Here is a 17,782-nt window from a genome sequence, read left to right as displayed (position 1 = left end):
GCCCAGCGGCTCTGGCTTCCAAGCACAGCTGTGCATTGCAGAGAATGAACAACACAGAATTAGATGTTGGCTTCCTCAAAGCAGCCACCAGCAGCCTGGGCCAGGCCCCTTACCAGCCAACGCTTTCCTTACAGTACATGGACATGAGCAAGACACTTGGGAGTCTGATGAACATCAAGGACATGTCCGGTCACATATCCATGAAATACCTCTCTGCCAAAGAGAGAGAGAGAGTCAACCAGCTCCGACAAAGGGACCTCGATCTGGTGTTCGATAAGATCACCCAACTCAAGAACCGGCTGGAGAGAAAAGAGGAGCTTTTGAGAGGATACGAGAAAGACATTGAACAGCTCAGGTACCGCGCAAAAAGGGCCAGCTGTCCGTTCTCACGGCTGAACCTCAGGGCAGGGCCAGACACAGGTCCGGGCCAGGCAGAGGACTTGGGGGAGGGGAGCAGAGGCTGCAGGTGCGGGGGGCGATGACTAGGGCCCGACAGAGGCAAGTCTGTCCATGAGAAAGCAGCGGCCAAGGTGCTCAGTGTTCGTTCTGTCTCTCCACGAACAAGCTGCACCTCTTACGAATCTTGACTTGGGGCTCCCCTTACATATTCCAGTGGCCGCAGTTCCCCTGTGCCCTCCCTGGGAAATGGGGGGGTCTGGCGGCATACCCTCCTGCTACACTAGTACACAGTGGGCTATTCATTCTACTATCTACGCCCCACATCTGCTCGCCATGAAGCCACCAAGTTAGCCACAGACAGAAGCGTTCTGAGACCCTCCCAGGTTGGGGACACAGTTGAGAAAGAGGAGGGGAAAACCAACTGTGTCTGTCCCGTGCGCTCAGGCAGAGCAAAGTGTCCATGCAGATGTACCAGTCGCAGATGGCGAAGCTGGAGGACAGCATCTACAAGGAGGCGGAGGAGAAGGCTCTGCTGAAGGAAGCTCTGGAGCGCACAGAGCACCAGCTGCACCAGGAGAAGCGGATCAACAGGGCCATCCGGCAGCAGAAGGTGAGGGCTTCTGGCCTGGGGCCGAACCTCGGAGGCTGCGGCCCCTTGGCTCCCTTTAGAAACAGTGAAGGGAGGGCCCAGAGGGTGCGGGCAGCACAGAATGCATCTGCTGAGGCAAAGAGAGACGACAGAATGGCTTTAGCATCTCAGACGCACCTAGCATCAGATCCTAGCTCTACCACTTACTGTGTCACCCCAGGTGGGTTCCTCAACCTCTCTGAAACTCACAATCTAGCTCATCTGTATCTTTTTAAATTGTAGCTATTGTTTGAATTTTTAGGTTCTTCCAGGTGGTAGGGATACATAGATGAACAAGAGATCTGTGAATTAAGATTTGGGTTCACTGTTCTGAGTGCTGGGAACATAGGTGGCATCCAGTAAATATCGGATGGATGGATAGAGGATGGGTGGATGATGGATGGATGTCCTTGAAGACCAGATTCTTTAGTGCAGAACAGACAGGTAGAGAGCTGACTTCAGGATGATTTAAGGATTTAAAGTCCCTGCCTAATAGGTGCTCAGGCTGTGGCACCCAGAGGCAGGCACCCAGCCAGCCCAGAGCACTCCAGGCATGCTTTCCAAGTGGTGACACTTACACCGATTTGCAAAGGAGAGTCAGAGTGTGTGTACCAGAGGCATGGGCGGGTGTGTGTTCCGGGCTCTGGGAACCCCGGAGGAAAGACAGGAGGAGGAGAGATCTGTCTCACAGCATGAACTGGGTAGAAACATCGCCTTGAGAAACCAAGATTCGAGACTCAGGCTGATGATCCAGCCCCAAGCCACCTCCACCCCTCGCCTTGTTATCTCCTCTGTCACGCGGCACAGGAGTCAGTCCTGGGTTCAGATCCCCCCACTCGCTAACTCTGTGGCTTCATGCAAATCCAGTCCCCTCTCTGAGCCTTGCTTCCTCACCGGGAGTTGGAGCTGAGGGTACCTGCCTTGCAGGGTTGTTGGGAAGGGCTGCTCGCGAGCCAGGCACCTTCCCTGTCCAAGCTCTTGCCAGGTGAACTCACGGGCCATGTGGTTTTAGAAGCTGAGGGACACTTGTGCTGCCTCTAAAGCATCAGCCCAGGGCCTGGCCCTGGCAGGTGGACGCTGCTGTCCTCCACGTGGCCAGAGGACTGCCCTTGTGGTGGCCGGGGCAGGCTTTGCCTCAGACCCAGGAGAGTCACGGCTGACAACCAGGCACCATGACCCGCACCCAAACAAACGCTTTGGAAGTGCCCCAGCAGACCTGAGCCAGCCCGGTGGTCGGCAGAGTGGCTCTCCTGTCTTCTCTGCAGGTTATACCCAGGAGCCCTCACTCCTGCACCCATTTCCCAACCAGACTCTCCCTCATTCTTAACTCTTGCCAGAGGTAGAGCAGGTCTCAAGGCTAAGATCAGGCAAACAAGGAAAATTACCACAGCTGCCATCTCATGACCATCCAAAGGCACCGGGCGCCCCCTGGGCCTTGCCGCCCCAGTTGGGGTTACTAATGCCTTGGTAGCTTGGCCGGGTTGCTCTGATGACCCCCTTTTACAGATGAGGAAACCGAGCCTCGGAAAGTTAAGAGACTTGCCCAAGTTCACACTGTCGCTGGTAAGCGGAGCTAGACCCAGCCCCGGGACCTCTGACCCTAGTTCCTGTGTTCTCTGCTGGCCTCTCTCCATTCTTCTTGTAAACATTGGTTTTCCTGACTCAGGGCTGTGTATTTGCGCATGCGTGCTGGCATGTGTGCAGGAGTATAGAAGTGTGCACGTGTATGCGCTGTGTGTTTCTGTGTGTGTGTTTGTGTGTGCGTCTGCATGTGTGCGTGTTTATGTGTGTGTTGCCTGCATAAGCTCTAAGAACGCCAAGCCACAGAAGGCTCTAGAAGGATGCCTCTTCCCCAACCAGGAGGCGCCGGTTAGATCGGTTCCTTGCAGGAGGCTGCCTTCCTGTATCCTGCAAACCCTCCGGACAACAGGCTCCCTGGTCTGTAGCCCTGGAGATGAAAGCAGCCACCCTGCTCTCAGGGAGCCCAGATGCGGGGTTTCTAGCATCCATGGCTCTGAATTAAACATCACAGGCTTCAGGCGAAGGACAATTTCCTTTCACACCACGCAAAGTCAGGGAGAGCTGGGCCAGTGACAGAGCTCCGACTTTTCCTTTGATGTGCCCTCTGGAGAGGTCACCCCTCCCTCAGATCCCCCCCCCATCCCGGTCCTCCCCAGGACTTGGCAGGCTAGTCCCCAAAGCCGAAACACCAGACCACAGAATGGGACAGCAAAGGGCCCAAAAAAGGCCATTGTCGTGTGCTGGCTAAAAATGTAAGGAAACCTGCGGATTTACATAATCAGGCTCTGCATGCATTATTCATGAGCTGCCTCATTCACGCACAATGCAAGGGCCTTGCCAGCCTATTGGACACTAGACCTCCTTCTGTGCGGGAGGGTCTAAGACAGCCAAGTTGAACCTGCCTTTGTGCCCCCAGAAGAGCTGGAGCTGGGAACATTCAAATTTAGGAACTTCACAATTTAGGGAAAGGTTATGAAAACTATAGCCACAATCACGGCTGCACTGATGGCACCGTTCACTAGCACTTCCCAAGTGGCGGGCACCTGCCCCACACTGCACGCTTCATCTCTCTCATGGACCCTTCGAGGGATGCTGGCGCCCAGCCGCCCATTCAGAGAGGCTGGCAGAGAGCAGCGTCACCTCGCTGCCCCTCAACAGAAAGGGGACTACCCCCCCCCCAGCCACGTGCCCTCCCCAACTCCAGTCTGCTTCTCCACACCTGGTGCTCTCTGCATCTCCCTTTCTAGGAGCCTCCCTCCCTTCATCCTCCATGCGCCATCGTTCCTGCCGTTTTCATTCCAGGGCTTGGATTCACATTTAAGGTTTGTTATTAATACGTTGTCAGAAATTCCTGTGTGTCGGGAAATAAAAACCCGTAAATTTTAAAGTTTTGCTGGATTCTAAAGGGAAATTGATATGTCTGTCTTGGCCACAGTTCCTGCCAAGGAGTATAGCCGTCCTTTAAATGGAAGTTCAAGGAAAATGGGATTCCTTTTTGTTTTAAGTTTTACACCTAACATTTTCACAAGGACCCTTAATGTTTCCAGTCTCATGTATAAAAGTTCACCCATTCATAGAGAAGCGGTGGTTGAACCACTAGGTAATGAAATTACTCCCTTTGAGCTCCAAACCAGTACCCTCAGAAAAAAAAAAAAAATGTTTTTCAAAGTAAGATGTAGTTTTTAGTTTGCATGTTTGAACATCTCTTCACCAAGCTGAACTTCCTGGAATCATACTTCCACGCTCATACCTTTGGCTGTGATGGTGAGACTAGATATGAAAGCTTCAGGGCTGGGCATTCCCAGAGAACCTTGCGTTCATCCACTCTGTACTCGAGCTCCCTCCATGCGACAGGAGGGACAATGACAGTGGCCCAGGCGGTGCTCAGTCTCATCCACTTCCCACATCACTAGATAAGGCAGCTGTGACTCTCAGTTCAGAGGCAGCCTCGGGAGTCCGGGAGTCTGACAAAGAGGGTTTAAGCCCCACCTCTGGCCCCAAGTGACCCTTGGATCTCAAAGTCCGGGACAACCACCGCCAAAAACGATAACAACCAGACGGAGAGGGTTAAGTGACATAATGTCGACAGATCCTGGTGCCTAGCAAGCATGGTTACTATGGGGGAGAGAAAGGACAACTTCGGACAGGTGGGGAGAGGCCTGCATTTCTGTCCGAGAGCTTCCTGCCCGGGACACTGGCCACAGACCCCAAGGCGCTCTCCCGGGCCGCCTGGAGCCAGCGGCTCTTCTGCGAAGCTCCTTTACAGCTGGTGAATACAGCCAGGGCTACGGCCAAGAAGAGCTCAGATCTTTTTTATGAACGGGTTAAAGCTGGAATTTTCAAGAGGGAATTTTTAAATGCACAGAAGTTGCCATTTGGAAGCACGCACTCCCCTTCCCCGCCCTTTATTAGGACTTCAAGTGTGAGAAAGGCTCGAGTCTGGCTGGGGAAGCTCCTCAGTTCTCCTGCCAATCAAGCCTACAGCCAATCAGATCCTGGCCAAGGGGCGTGGCCACAACGTTGGTGGGGCTGGACCTTCCTTGTGCTTAATTAGCTCAGATCCCTCATCTGGAAGGTGGGAGTAAAGGCGGCACCCCACTCAGTGTGTTAGCTTCAAGGGGAGAATGGATGCGAGGTCCTGAGCACACAGAACTACTCAACACGAGCGCCTATACGTCCTCGATGTCATCACTATCTTATTTAAATCAGGATCTTCCAAAACTGTCTTGGGCCCAGGCATTCTCAAGACCCAGATTAGCTCAGTGTCACTTGCTTGATTTTGACCAAGAACTAGAAATCGGTAGGTCGTGTGTAGTGTGGGGCCGGGGGTAGGCAGGGGTAGGGGTGGTACCCTTTGGCCCACGCGAGGACGAGAAAGTAAAACGTGGTTAGGGCGGTACTGCGGGTATTTAGGGGGTGGGGGCCCTCCCTGCCCTTCATCCACTGCCCACCAACTCCAGTGAGCCCCAGGGTCTCCCAGAAACCTCGGAGGTGCGTCCCAGAATGGAACAGGACCAGACACATTGAACGCTCTCTTGCTCACCTGCTATTTTCACTCAGGAACGTTTAGAGGATCACAAACAGAAAAATGCAAAAGAATCAACACCTTGCAACTGTTCCTTCAAAGAGAAAGAGAGGCAGGTATGGAGAGGTCTTCTGCTCTCACAGCGACACAAGGTAGATACAGCATGTTCACAGGGTAGAACCTGGTGGGGGTACAAGCCCCTTGTGCTGTGCCAGGAGCACCCACACACCTCCACCCCCTCCCCTTCCCCCGCACCTGCCCCTCCCTTACCTGCAGTCAGAGCAAATGAACCTGAGACACAGGCAGGCCTCCAGCCCACTATCTGGAGGTCAGGCCCGGGGAAGGTCAAGTGCGGTTTTGGCAGAGCAAGCTCCCTGAGCGCTAAGTGACCCGGGGACTTGGAGCCAGGTCATAAGAAAAGAAGAGAGGAGTGGGGAGTCCCAGGACCCTGCCCTTAGAATGAAATAAGCTGGTGCAAGAAGGGGAGGAAAGTGGCCACAAAATAGAGCCGGGGGTGAGGAGGAAGGTGCCAACTCGAACAACCTTCTTACCTGCCAAGGGGGAGGCCACACCTGACTGGGTTTTCCGGCAGCCAGTGGGAGCTGGAGTTCACAGACCCCGAGCTCGCAGTGTCCGTGAGCTACAGGGAGGCAATGCTCAGAAGTGTTCTTAGAATACGGGTGGTACTGGATTTTCCCCTGGAGAGGACAGTGTATGATATAAGGAACAACATCCCTAAGAAGAACGGTGTAATGTTGGCTGGGCCACGTCTGAGGTCAGCTCTTGAGACAGACTGATGTCATTATAGCCCAGTGAGTTCAGGAAAAGCAGGTGTCCAGGGGGGCCAGGATCTGCCCTTCAGTGTCCAGCCATCCACTGGCTAGACTTAATCCAAGGAAAACATTTTGGAGCAGTGCTCAAACTGGGGTTCCCTAGAGCCCCTGGGTGCCATAGAAGAGTGTGATTCTCAGCATCGCCCCCACCCTACCCCCCCACACATACACATTGTTCTTGTTTCTCCCAGAAAAGTTCTCCTTTACCTGCTTCATATGCCACGTTCCTCATGGGATTTTGCTTAAAGCATTCTGCGGGGGGTGGGGATGGAAAAAAGGAAGGGAGGCTGCTGGCTTAAAAATTACTGCTTTACAGCTACCTGGGAATTTGGTTGGTGGCTGTCTTCTAAGCTTAGCTCCTCTCAGCGGAGCCTGTGATAAATATTGAGTGGCTGCAGGCCAGAGGGCGACTCAGTTAAATACAGCCCCTGAGCCTTCGTAGACGGTTGCTTTAAGGGCAACTTGGCACCCTTTTTCTGGGAACGGAAGAGACTTCCAAGTACCCATGCCCTCTCCAAAAGATGGCGAGCTGCGGCCTCCCTGCACACTTCCTCCATGACTTTTGTGAATATCCCGTAGACTTGCCAGATGTAGGGGCAAGAAAACAAAACAGGACGCCCAGTTAAACTGGAATTTCAGATAAACAGCAAATAGTTATTTAGTACAAGTATGCCCCAAATATTGCATGAGATGTACTTAGACTAAAAAGATTATTCCTTCGCACTCTGAAAGTCAAGTTTGATGGGGCACCCCGTGTTTCATCTGGCAAGTCCGCCCGCCGCTATGACGGAGCCCCCGCTAGAAGCCAAGGAGGCAGGCTCTGAAGCAGATGTCACAGAATGGCAGCCCACAGAGGCATTTCATTTGGCTCATGGGTTTTCTTTTTTTGGGGGGGGGGGTGTCTTTTTTTTTAAGTAACATTTCCAATTAGGGCACTTTCACAAAATACTCTAGATTTCTGGCTTCTCTGTGCAACTTTGAAGATCTGGGGCTTCTAGGCCCGCAGTCCCACAGCTGTCATCTCCAGGCCCCTTCAAAAGGCCCTGGGCTTGTGGGTTTGCCACCCTCCCCACCCAGCTCACTCCACCCACTGCTGTTAGTTCCCCAGCCCCTGTAGGCGTCTGGCTGGAGCCTCCTGCAGGACTCAGGACTCTCTGAGAGACACCCCCTTCCCGACACCCCTGCCCCATCACCTGCTGGAGTGTCAGTCTGCGAGGGAGGCCCTAGCTCACGCTCTCTATCGGGTGCCCAGCGCCTAGGACACGCTCCTTCCTCAGCGAACTGTCCTGAGATGCAGGGTCTTGAGGAGACCAGGGTCAGCAGCAGTCATGAAACCTCAGGGGAAGGGCGAGCTCCAGATTCGCCAGGAGACTGACTCCCCAGCAGGCACCCGCAGCCCCTGACGGGGAGGTCAGCCACTGCGGCTTCCTCACGCCCGGGCCACTGGGATCCTAGGTAGAAACCCACGTCTTCAGCCCCTCCCCTGATCTAGGAGGCTCTGCTTCTACCCAAAGCTGACTTGTCCCGCAGGAGGATGGCAGTAATCCTCCAGGGAACCTTGCTTGACAAGGCTCCCCCTCTCAGAATCCCCTGGAATCCAGAACAGACATCCCTAAGGAGCCCAGCAGGACAGTGTGGCCGCGGGAAAGCCAGGCCTCCTTCCTCAGAGGCACATGCTCACCCCACGCCCCACCCCTAGGAAGGCCCAACAGTCCATCCAAATGGGCAACATCTGAAAGTGGAGGGGGCAGGGGAACCACTTTCCTCTGATGCAAAAGGGAAAGAAGAAAACAAGCTAAACGTTGTCGATATTCTTTCTGTGTTCAAGAGACGAATGTTTGTAGAGACGGTGAAGAACAAGATGCAGAATTCAAGTCCCCAGGTGAGCTGGGAGGAGAAAGGAAGCAGTAGGACTTCTGCAGGAAACCAGGTTGACAATAAGACCCCCACACACACCCGCCGTTACGCGCTGAGCATTTAGTACGGCCAGGCACCAGCGCTTCTCAGTCTTCACCACAGCACTCGGGGTACTACGCATTGTTAGTCCCCCATTAGCAGAGGAGGTGTCTGAAACTCAGAGACCTCTCGTTACTCGTCCAGAGCCGCGCAGCTAGGTAAGAGAGCTGGAACTCGAGGCCGATCTGAACACCCAGGTGGGCCCTGCCTCCCCTCCTTTAGGTGATCGCCCTCTGGTTAAAAAACCTGATACATTTCAGGCGCCTTGTCTCTTGAATTGCAAGGAAGGATCCCTACAACATTCTTTTTTTAAGAGCTGGGAATCAAGACTCTGAAATTTTAAACATATTGAAACACTGCCATTCACAATCCAGCCCTGGAGCTGGAACTGACCCAAGCGCATTCCCACGTCGCAGAAAGTGGAGGTGAGCTCTCAGGAGGCTCGAGAGCCAAACACGCGGCAGGGAAATAGTAGGAGCCACATTCGCGTTTGATAAAAAGGTCACGATAATTCTGAGACTACAAAATTATCAGCAAAAAAAAAACCTGAAGATATTCTAGGTAAGGGACATGTTGGGAAAATAGAAACCTCTTCTCAACCAACACCCTTTTTCTAATTCGGGGAGGTGGTGACCACCCAGAGCAGGATGTGAAGAGGAGAGAGGGTCCTGAGGGCTCCCCTAGCTCAGAGACCTTCGCCAGCCTGCCAGGTGGGAACGAGTGACGGGTTTGTCACTTACTCACCCACCAGTAGGGTTGAGCCGGGAGCAGGAAGGAACCGCTGAGAGGTTTGGTGACTAGGATCTCCTCGGTTCGGAAGGGTCTTCGTGGTCCTGACCCAGTGCGGCTTGGGCTTCCCCTTCCTCTACAGTGTCCCTGGAGTCTTTAGAGGATAGCGGTCGCCATGAGCCCCTTGGAAAAGACAGGACCCGTAAAATCTGCTTTTCACTCTTGCCCTCTGAGAAAAAGAGTCTCCATGCCTGGCAAGCCTCCTCCCTCCGTGAAAGGCTCTGGGTTTCTGTTTTCTGTCCTTCCTAATGCCATTCAGTGATTGTATATTGATTTCTGTGGCAGCTAAAAGGAGTTTATAGTGGTTTGGGGTGTCGTATGCTGAAGAGGACATCTTGTCGTTAACCTGTATTTATTGGCTGCCTAGTCCGTGCCACCGGCCATGGGCAGGGGGAAGGAGGAGCGGACAAACAGGTCCTGTCCCAGCCCTCATTCATTCCAGGAATATTGACTGAGCGCCTACAACATGGTGGGTACTGTCCACGCGTTGGGTTCAATCAGGAATTCTCAGTGGGGGCAGGATCCCCCCTGAGAGGACAAAAATAATTTTTGTAATGTGTAAAGCATATGTATCTGTCAAAATTTCATAGGGACAGGAGCAACTAGGAAATGGGAGTCTGAGGAGGCTCCTTAGTCTGGGACAATAATGAGAACAAGGGGGAGCAATGCGGGCTTAAATCAGAGGACAGACACCGAAAATCCCCTGTATTTCTAGCTTCCATTCTTGGGCATTTTTTTTTCCAGTAAATACAGTAATGAATTAATCATCGCACACGACGCTTTGGGACCAAAGGTCAGCTGCCTGCGCTCAGGAGCCGATCTCACAAGGACACACTCGGTCCAGGGGCCAGGAGAGGCCTCCCCAGAAGGAGCGGCTTAAACCAAGCCCTGAGGCTGGGTGGGGCCTTTCTGGACCTCGCAGTCCCCGGAAGCGGCCTCTCCAGCATGTCCTGAGTTCATTTCCACCTGGGTGTCACCATGTAATGACCCAGTTTCTATCGCTGACCTTTTTTTTTTTTAAAGATCTAATTTGTTTATTTGAGAGAGAAAAAGTGAGCCTGAGAGAGCACGAGTGGTGAGGAGGGGCAGAGGGAGAGGGAGAAGCAGACTCCCTCCTGAGCGGGGATCCCAACGCGGAACGCGATCCCAGGACCCTGGGATCACAACCTGAGACTGGGCCCCCCAGGCGCCCCATCCCTGCCCTTCCATTCCAAGGGTGAGGCGTGTGGTTCCCAGACACAGAAACCTAAGGCATGGCACTCACCTTTGGTCCCTGTTCAGGGAGGGTGCTGCGGGATTTCCCAGCACTTCCCCTGACACGCCCCACTGTCGTCCTCTTCCCAGGTCATCCCTCTGCCCTCTGTGACCTCCATCCCCCACCCCATGCTCCTGGCAGACCTGGGGGCTAAGGATGTTGGGCCTGGGTACTCTTTATTTTTAACCAACCCCCTGGCTCCAGCTCTGAAGGCTGGCTTCTCCCCCGGTCAGGGCACTGGAATTTGGGAATCATCCATAGCCAGCCATTTTATGGAAAATCAAATAAAAAGGGATATGAAGGAAAGGTAGTTTGGGGGAGGTTTTTTGGCCTTCGCTGTCTGTTTTCATTTTCACTGGGCACTCCAAGATTTATTTTGCAGGCTCGTGTAGAGAAGCTAGCCCTTCTCACCCTCAAATGATTTTGGATGCAGTCTCAAAGCACATTCAAGGCCCCCTGTCAGCTGCTGGCACAGGCCTCAGAGGTGATTTTTATACCTCCTGAGTGAAAAGGGCTGAAGAGACAGTCCTGGCAGTCCCTTCCTTTAAAATCCACCCAGAGGGAGGCCTGGGAGGCTCAGTCCGTTAAGTGTCTGCCTTGGATTCAGGCCATGATCCCAGGGTCCTGGGATCGAGCCCCGCATTGGGCTCTTTGCTCAGTGGGGAGCCTGCTTCCCCCTCTGCCTGCCGCTCCCCTTGCTTGTGCACTTGCTCGCTCTCTCTCTCACACAAATAAATAAAATCTTTTAAAAAAATAAATAAAATAAAATCCACCCAGAATCTTCTCTGGGCCCCTGAGGAAGTCAGGATGGATATTCTGGTCCCTGTTTGACAGATGAGGAAACCAAGAGTCATGCAGTAAGTGGCTGAACTCAAACTTGACAACCCACTAGCCCTCTCCAACCGCCCCCCCTCCCCGGGTTACCCCCAGGGGTATGAGACTTTGTGACTGGAGTCAGACACTTGCAGGAAGTCGGGCTGGATCTGGAGCCTGCTGGAAAGAAACACTCGAGTTATGATCCCACGAACAGTATGGGCACATGTGTGAGAGGGAGTAGGGAAACCTACTCAGAAACAGGGAGGGCCGCTTTTATAGGGGGTACAGGAACCCCTGGGTCATGAAAACAAAGGATTGAAAGAGGTCCCACCTCTAAAGAGAACTGGTAAGCCCAAGGTCCCAGGCATCTGTTCCCTCACATGCGCGCACACACACACCCACACACACACACACAAGCTCACACACCATATTCCTTCTCTGGGTCTCCCTGCACCTGCTCATCTCTCTCCAGTGATCTCACTGGAAGAGATGACCTCACCATCCCGCCATTTAAAGGACCCGCCCAGGGACCCAGTAACATCTCAGAGCCTGTAACCCCAAATCCTGGGCTCGATCATCTGCAAAGCACAGCCTGTGCCAAGCATCCAATCAACTGAGGCCAGGGGCAGCATCACACCGGCAGGGGGGTGGGGGCGGGGGGGGGGGGAGGCCGGGAGGAGGGCCGGTGCTCAGAAAAGGCCTAGACAGAAGACACGCAGCGCTCAGTAAGAGCTTTCCAGGAGAAGAAACTCCGTCACAATGAATACACCCATCATAAGAAGCGCCTGCTTTCAAAAGCACAAAAATGTAAAAAGGGAAACATTTGTGTATCCAGCAGCGCGCTTACCTTTGGGTGGTAGTGGTCATTGTGGATCATTTTAGCTTCTTTTTACACATCTTTCTCTCTCTCCCCCTTCCCTCCTCCTCTCTCTCTATAATTATATATAATTTTTCTTTTTACAGCAAACATTTTATTTTGAGTAAAAAAAAAATCATCCGAGTGGACCATTTTGGGATCTTGCCACAATTATAGAGTTTGCGTGTTTGTTTCTTCTTGCTCATTGAAGGTTGGAACCAGAAAAGCCGCCCCAAAGATGGACCGAGAGAGGGAGATGCCCAAGAGAGACTCATCTAGCAAATCCAGCCAGAGCCTTCTGTTTTCTAAGCCTGGCGACAGGAACTAGAAACATCATCCCATCCGACCCTCCGTGATCCTCCGTGAGTCACGTGTGTGACTCTCGCGTGTCAAAATGCTAAGCTGCTTTCATAGGACTTTAAAGGTTGTTACCCTAGCATGTCGCTAGACCTAGACTGGTGTTCGCACAATGCTGTATCACGGAGCATGCAGGGATAGCGGTTCTTTTTAGACTGACTTAACGGATGTTTACATCCTCAGGCATATGAAGAATGTACGGTTGAAGCCCAAGCTCCCAGGATTGGTAGACACGATGATGTGGCGCATCACACCCGAGCTGTGGCATACCCACACATCCACCCCCGCGGAGCTACAAGAAACCCACCACTGGCAAAACCCGAGACGTGTCCTGGGGCCGCTGGACGGAACGGCAACCTCACGGCGAGGCCGAGGCCGTGGTAGAGCACGTTTATATCTAAGTTTATTATAATAAATTTAGCACACCTAGTCCTCTTATGGCTTCCGTAATAATGACTGACATTTATGTGGCACTGTGCAGTCTTCAAAATGCTTCTCGCCTAATCCTCCGCCAGACCCTGGGAGGTTAATAGTATTCTGATCCCCATTTTACAGAGGAAGAAGATAAGGCCCAGAAAGGTTAAACTGCCTGTCTAGAGTCATGCAGCTACTAAATTCAAAACTGGGTCCTGAACCCAGTTTCTGACTCCCATCCCCTCCTGCCCATTTGACTGCACGAGGGGAGCGATGACAGCCTCCCGAGGAGGACAGACCCAAGCACCCGGTCCCGGAAGGAAACACGCTGTCCAGGTGGACACACCCTTTCATCACCATGTTTGTAGAGACCCTCCTTCTTCTTGCTCCCATGTTCTGCTCTCACCCCGTCCACCTGTCCACTTCCTGCCTTTCTGGTGTGGCCAGGACTGCCGAATGAAATGGGAGGAAGACCCGAAAGTCATGAATATCATTTCTTTTTTATTTTTAAAAAGCCGCAATAAACCTATTTTGCTATTTTAAAACCAAATGGATTCTTTATACTGATTAAAACTAGAAGGAAATAGGAAAAGTTCTCGATGTGATATCTCATTGAAGGTATATTTTACACAGGGCTAAGATCTAAAGTCAGTGGGGAAAGTGAGCATTACCTGACCTTAAAAATACTCTTGAGGGGTGCCTGGGTGGCTCAGTGGGTTAAAGCCTCTGCCTTCGGCTCGGGTCATAATCTCAGGGTCCTGGGATCGAGCCCCGCATCGGAGTCTCTGCTCAGTGGGGAGCCTGCTTCCCTTCCTCTCTATCTGCCTGCCTCTCTGCCTACTTGTGATCTCTGTCTGTCAAATAAATAAAATCTTTTTAAAAAATACTCTTGAAAATCCTGGAAAATGTCTATAAAGAACATCATGGTATTACCTATACTGTACCATATCCCCAAAGTCCAAAACAGCCAGTTTTTCTCCAGCACCAGAAAAGATCACTTAGGTAGGCAGCCATTCAGGTAGGTGGCTCATGTTTGAAAGCCAAATCATGTGGGAAAGGTTGTGTTTTGTTGGTCAAACATGTATATTTGCATTTGGATAAGTCAAATACAATGCCCATGTTACTCCACTATATTCTACATCTTCCAAGGACATGTCAATTTTTTAAAATATTTTATTTATTTGACAGATGGAGCTCACAAGTAGGCAGAGAGGAAGACAGGGGGAGGGAGTAGGGTGGGAAGCAGCCTCCCTGCTGAGCAGAAAGCCCAGTGCCGAGCTCGATGCCAGGATCCTGAGATCATGACCTGAGCCAAAGGCAGAGGCTTAACCCACTGAGCCACCCAGGTGCTCCGGACGTGTCAATTTTTATCCTATCAATGTTACAACCCATGATGGCAATTTCTTCTCACCGCTCCTGCAACTGGGTGTATCGTTTTAACGGTATCTCCTCAGCCACGCCCCCTTTTCCCTGAGAATACACCACCACCTACTGCACCAGTCAGGTTTGCCCTACCTCATGCTGCTCTCTTGACCACACCTGATTGTCTGAGCAGCACGTACCCACCCCAAACCAGACCAATCAGCTTCCTCTTCTAACTCAAGCTGGGCTAATTCGCGTCTTTGCCTTTGGCATTTGAAAGGTTGCCGCTGGGATGCCACCCAGGTATTTGTTGGTCCTGGAGCTGAGAGTCCTGATGCGGTTCCAGGGCTGGGGTGGCCGGTTCCCCACATGTGTGCTGGAGAAACAAAAGCCAGTCTTCAGAAAGAGAAGCGGGGGGTAGATCCTGCACAAGAAAGACAAGAGACCGGGATTCCCAGAGAACGGTGCAGCACATACTACAAGCCCCTTAGTCAGCACCTTCCTCTACTGTATGGACTGACGCCTAAACGCCTTGACTGCCCGGCCTCCCCTGCCGCTAGAGCTGGCCATGTTACTCGGTTCCCGCCAGTGACATGTAGGCGAAGTGGGGGGGGGGGGCGGTGCTCACCTTCTATTTCTAGAAGGCAAGTCTTGGGACGCCTGGGTGGTTCGGTGCGTTAAGTGCCCATCTCTTGGTTTCAGCTCAGGTCACGATCTCAGAATTCTGACATCAAGCTCCGTGCCCAGCACAGAGTCTGCTTACCATTCTTTCCCCCTCCCTCTCCTTGGCCCTCCCCCTCCCCCCATTTGCACTCTCAATCTCTCTCTCTCTAAAATAAATGAATAAGGGCACCTGGGTGGTTCAGTGGGTTGAAGCCTCTGCCTTCGGCTCGGGTCATGATCCCGGGGTCCTAGGATCGAGCCCCACATTGGGCTCTCTGCTCAGCAGGGAGCCTGCTTCCTCCTCTCTTTCTCTGCCTGCCTCTCTGCCTGCTTGTGATCTCTGTCTGTCAAATAAAAAAAAAATTAAAATAAATGAATAAATAGGGGCACCTGGGTGGCTCAGTGGGTTAAAGCCTCTGCCTTCGGCTCAGGTCATGATCTCAGGGTCCTGGGATCGAGCCCCGCATCAGGCTCTCTGCTCAGCGGGGAGCCTGCTTCCCTTCCTCTCTCTCTCTGCCTGCCTCTCTGCCTACTTGTGATCTCTGTCTGTCAAATAAATAAATAAAAATCTTTAAAAATAAAAAAATAAAAAATTTTTAAAATTTTTAAATGAATAAATAACATCTTTAAGACGAAGAAGAAGAAGGAGGAGGAGGAGGAGGAGGAGGAGGAGAAGGAGGAGAAGGAGGAGGAGAAGAAGAAGGCGGTGGCACGTCTTCAGCAGTAGGAGAAAGTACTTTGCTCTTTGTCCTTTGACCAGCCTCCTATTTCACGCCAGGAGCTCAGGCTCGGAGCTGGAGCAGCAATCTTGAGGATTCCCCAGGCACCGAGCAAGAGGCTGAAGCCCACGTCCAAGGACGATGCAACTAAAGACACGAAAGTCCTGGCGGGTGTCTGGCAGCATCCCTGAGCTCTGTGCCACGCCTGAAATGCCCCCCTCTGTACCTCTTACTGTGTAAAAACCCCTGTTTAACCCACCGTAGCCAGGTGTACCTGTTTATGCCATGGAACAAAGCCCTCAAAATGACCTGGTAACATGAAAATGATGGAAGATGACAAATATTTAATATTTCTCATGATCCCACGGCACTTGTACTGGTCTGGGCTGGCTTGGTTGGGACTGGATGGTTTAAGGTGGCCTCATTTGCATGCCCAGTCACTGATAAGCAAGTTGGATTAAGGCAGAGTTCTCAACGGGGACAGTTTTGCCTCCCAGGAGACACTTGACAATGTCCAGTCACAGTTTTGGTTGTCACAACTTGGGGGGTGGGGTACTACTATCATCTCGTGGGTAGAGGCCAAGGACGCTAGCGTGCACAGAATAGGCTCCCCACAGCAAAAACTCATGTGATCCGGAATGTAAGTAGTACCAAGAATGAGGAATCCTGGTCTAGAGAGGCCTCAGCTGGGACGGTCTGTCTCCGGGAGGCATGGCTTCTCATCACCCAGCAGGCTAGACCACGCTCCTTCCCAGGGCGGTCGGCCCAGGTGCCCAGGAGCAGCAGGAACAAGCCCCAACCCACAGACACGTACCAAGTCTCTCAGCCTCACGCTTGCTTGTTTTAAGATTTTATTTATTTATTTGACACAGAGAGACACATCGAGAGAGGGAACACAAGTAGGGGGAGTGGGAGAGGGAGAAGCAGGCTCCCCGCTGAGCAGGGAGCCGGATGCGGGGCTCGATCCCAGAACTCTGGGATCATGACCTGAGCCAAAGGCAGACACTGCCTTGTGTTTGTTAATATCCCATCAACAAAGCAAATCACGTGGCCAGAGTCATTTTGGGAAGGATTCCAAATTTTTACAATCTACCCACGGTCCGTTTTCTGTTATTTGAAGCAGAAGCCTTTCCAAGCGACACAGATGAGTTAGCTGGATTCCCGAGGACTTTCTGCTTTCTAGTTTCTTTCTTTGGGAAGGCCAGTTTCAGTGCCCGCCCCTGGGTTCCACTAGAACACTTTGTATCACTCAAGATTCTTCAGTTGCAAGTCACAGAAACCTCCTGTGGCTCACTTCCGCAGAAAGGCAGTTTATTCAAAGGAAATGAGAAAGCTTAAAGAATCAAAGGACAAGCACAGTTGAAGAGCCAGGCCAGTCAGAAACTGGCTTTCCCTCCCCATACATGCCCCCTTTTTGCTTCCACTGGTTTGACTTTCTGTTATTTGCCACCAAAATGTCCTTTACTAAGACACTGCCTCCCCGGGTAGCTCTGCGAAGCTGCCGGCAACCTTTTCCCTGGGTTGGTATCAAGGTACAACAAGGTACCTGCGGTCCCCAAGGCCTCCCAATCTTCGGATCCCCAAGAAGCTAAGACAAACAACTTCCTTCCACCTTTGCCAATGGTGGCCTATTTGGATTCTTGGATTCGTGACTTTGCAGATAAGATGCCCTTCTCTAGCAGCTTGGCACAGACGCCAATGCCTGCTGTTGTGAAAACCAGAGTCATGAGTGCCTGCAGAAAAAAATAGCTTCCAGATCTGCATTCCAAAGTGTGCTCCTGGTAAGCTGGAGTGGTTTCCAATTTTTCTGGGTCTTAGGAATGAAAGCAATACACTAACGATGAGAGGAACCCCAAAACCTGCTAATGCTAATGAATTCCTCTTCAAGCTGAGGCTGTCCCGAAGCAGGAGGTGGGGCACAGGGTGAGGGCAGCCTTGGCCTCATTCCCATCAAGAGGTGCTGCTTGCACCCGTGTGCTCAGTGTCCCAAGTTTTTGGGGGCTAATTCGTGGCCTTACATGCCTGGTTTTGTTTTTAAGCCTTTTGCTCCCCAGGAACCCACCACAACACCTCTGCCTGCACCCTGTGGCGGGAAGCCTTCGAAAGCCCCTGTTTTTGAATGTCCTCTCCTCTGTAGCACATGACTTCAATCCTAAGACCCTAAGATATCGGAGGCAGAAATTTTATCT

General features: G+C 52.1%; 1 protein-coding gene across 1 annotated transcript in view; it reads left to right on the top strand.

The window, feature by feature from the left end:
• LOC111154873 (forkhead associated phosphopeptide binding domain 1) overlaps positions 1–12,406 on the top strand; it is a 120,364-nt gene extending 107,958 nt beyond the window's left edge. The window contains exons 29-33 of the mRNA XM_022514808.1: positions 135–355; positions 844–1,009; positions 5,609–5,689; positions 8,235–8,288; positions 12,290–12,406. Of these exons, the coding sequence (XP_022370516.1) occupies positions 135–355; positions 844–1,009; positions 5,609–5,689; positions 8,235–8,288; positions 12,290–12,406 (639 nt within the window). The remainder of the gene's footprint in view (positions 1–134; positions 356–843; positions 1,010–5,608; positions 5,690–8,234; positions 8,289–12,289) is intronic.
• Positions 12,407–17,782: the final 5,376 nt, after the last annotated feature.

This window comes from Enhydra lutris, unplaced genomic scaffold, assembly GCF_002288905.1.
Source record: "Enhydra lutris kenyoni isolate GAN:26980312 unplaced genomic scaffold, ASM228890v2 scaffoldscaffold38, whole genome shotgun sequence".
Taxonomy (NCBI): domain Eukaryota; kingdom Metazoa; phylum Chordata; class Mammalia; order Carnivora; family Mustelidae; genus Enhydra; species Enhydra lutris.
This window is presented reverse-complemented; position numbering and strand designations above follow the sequence as displayed.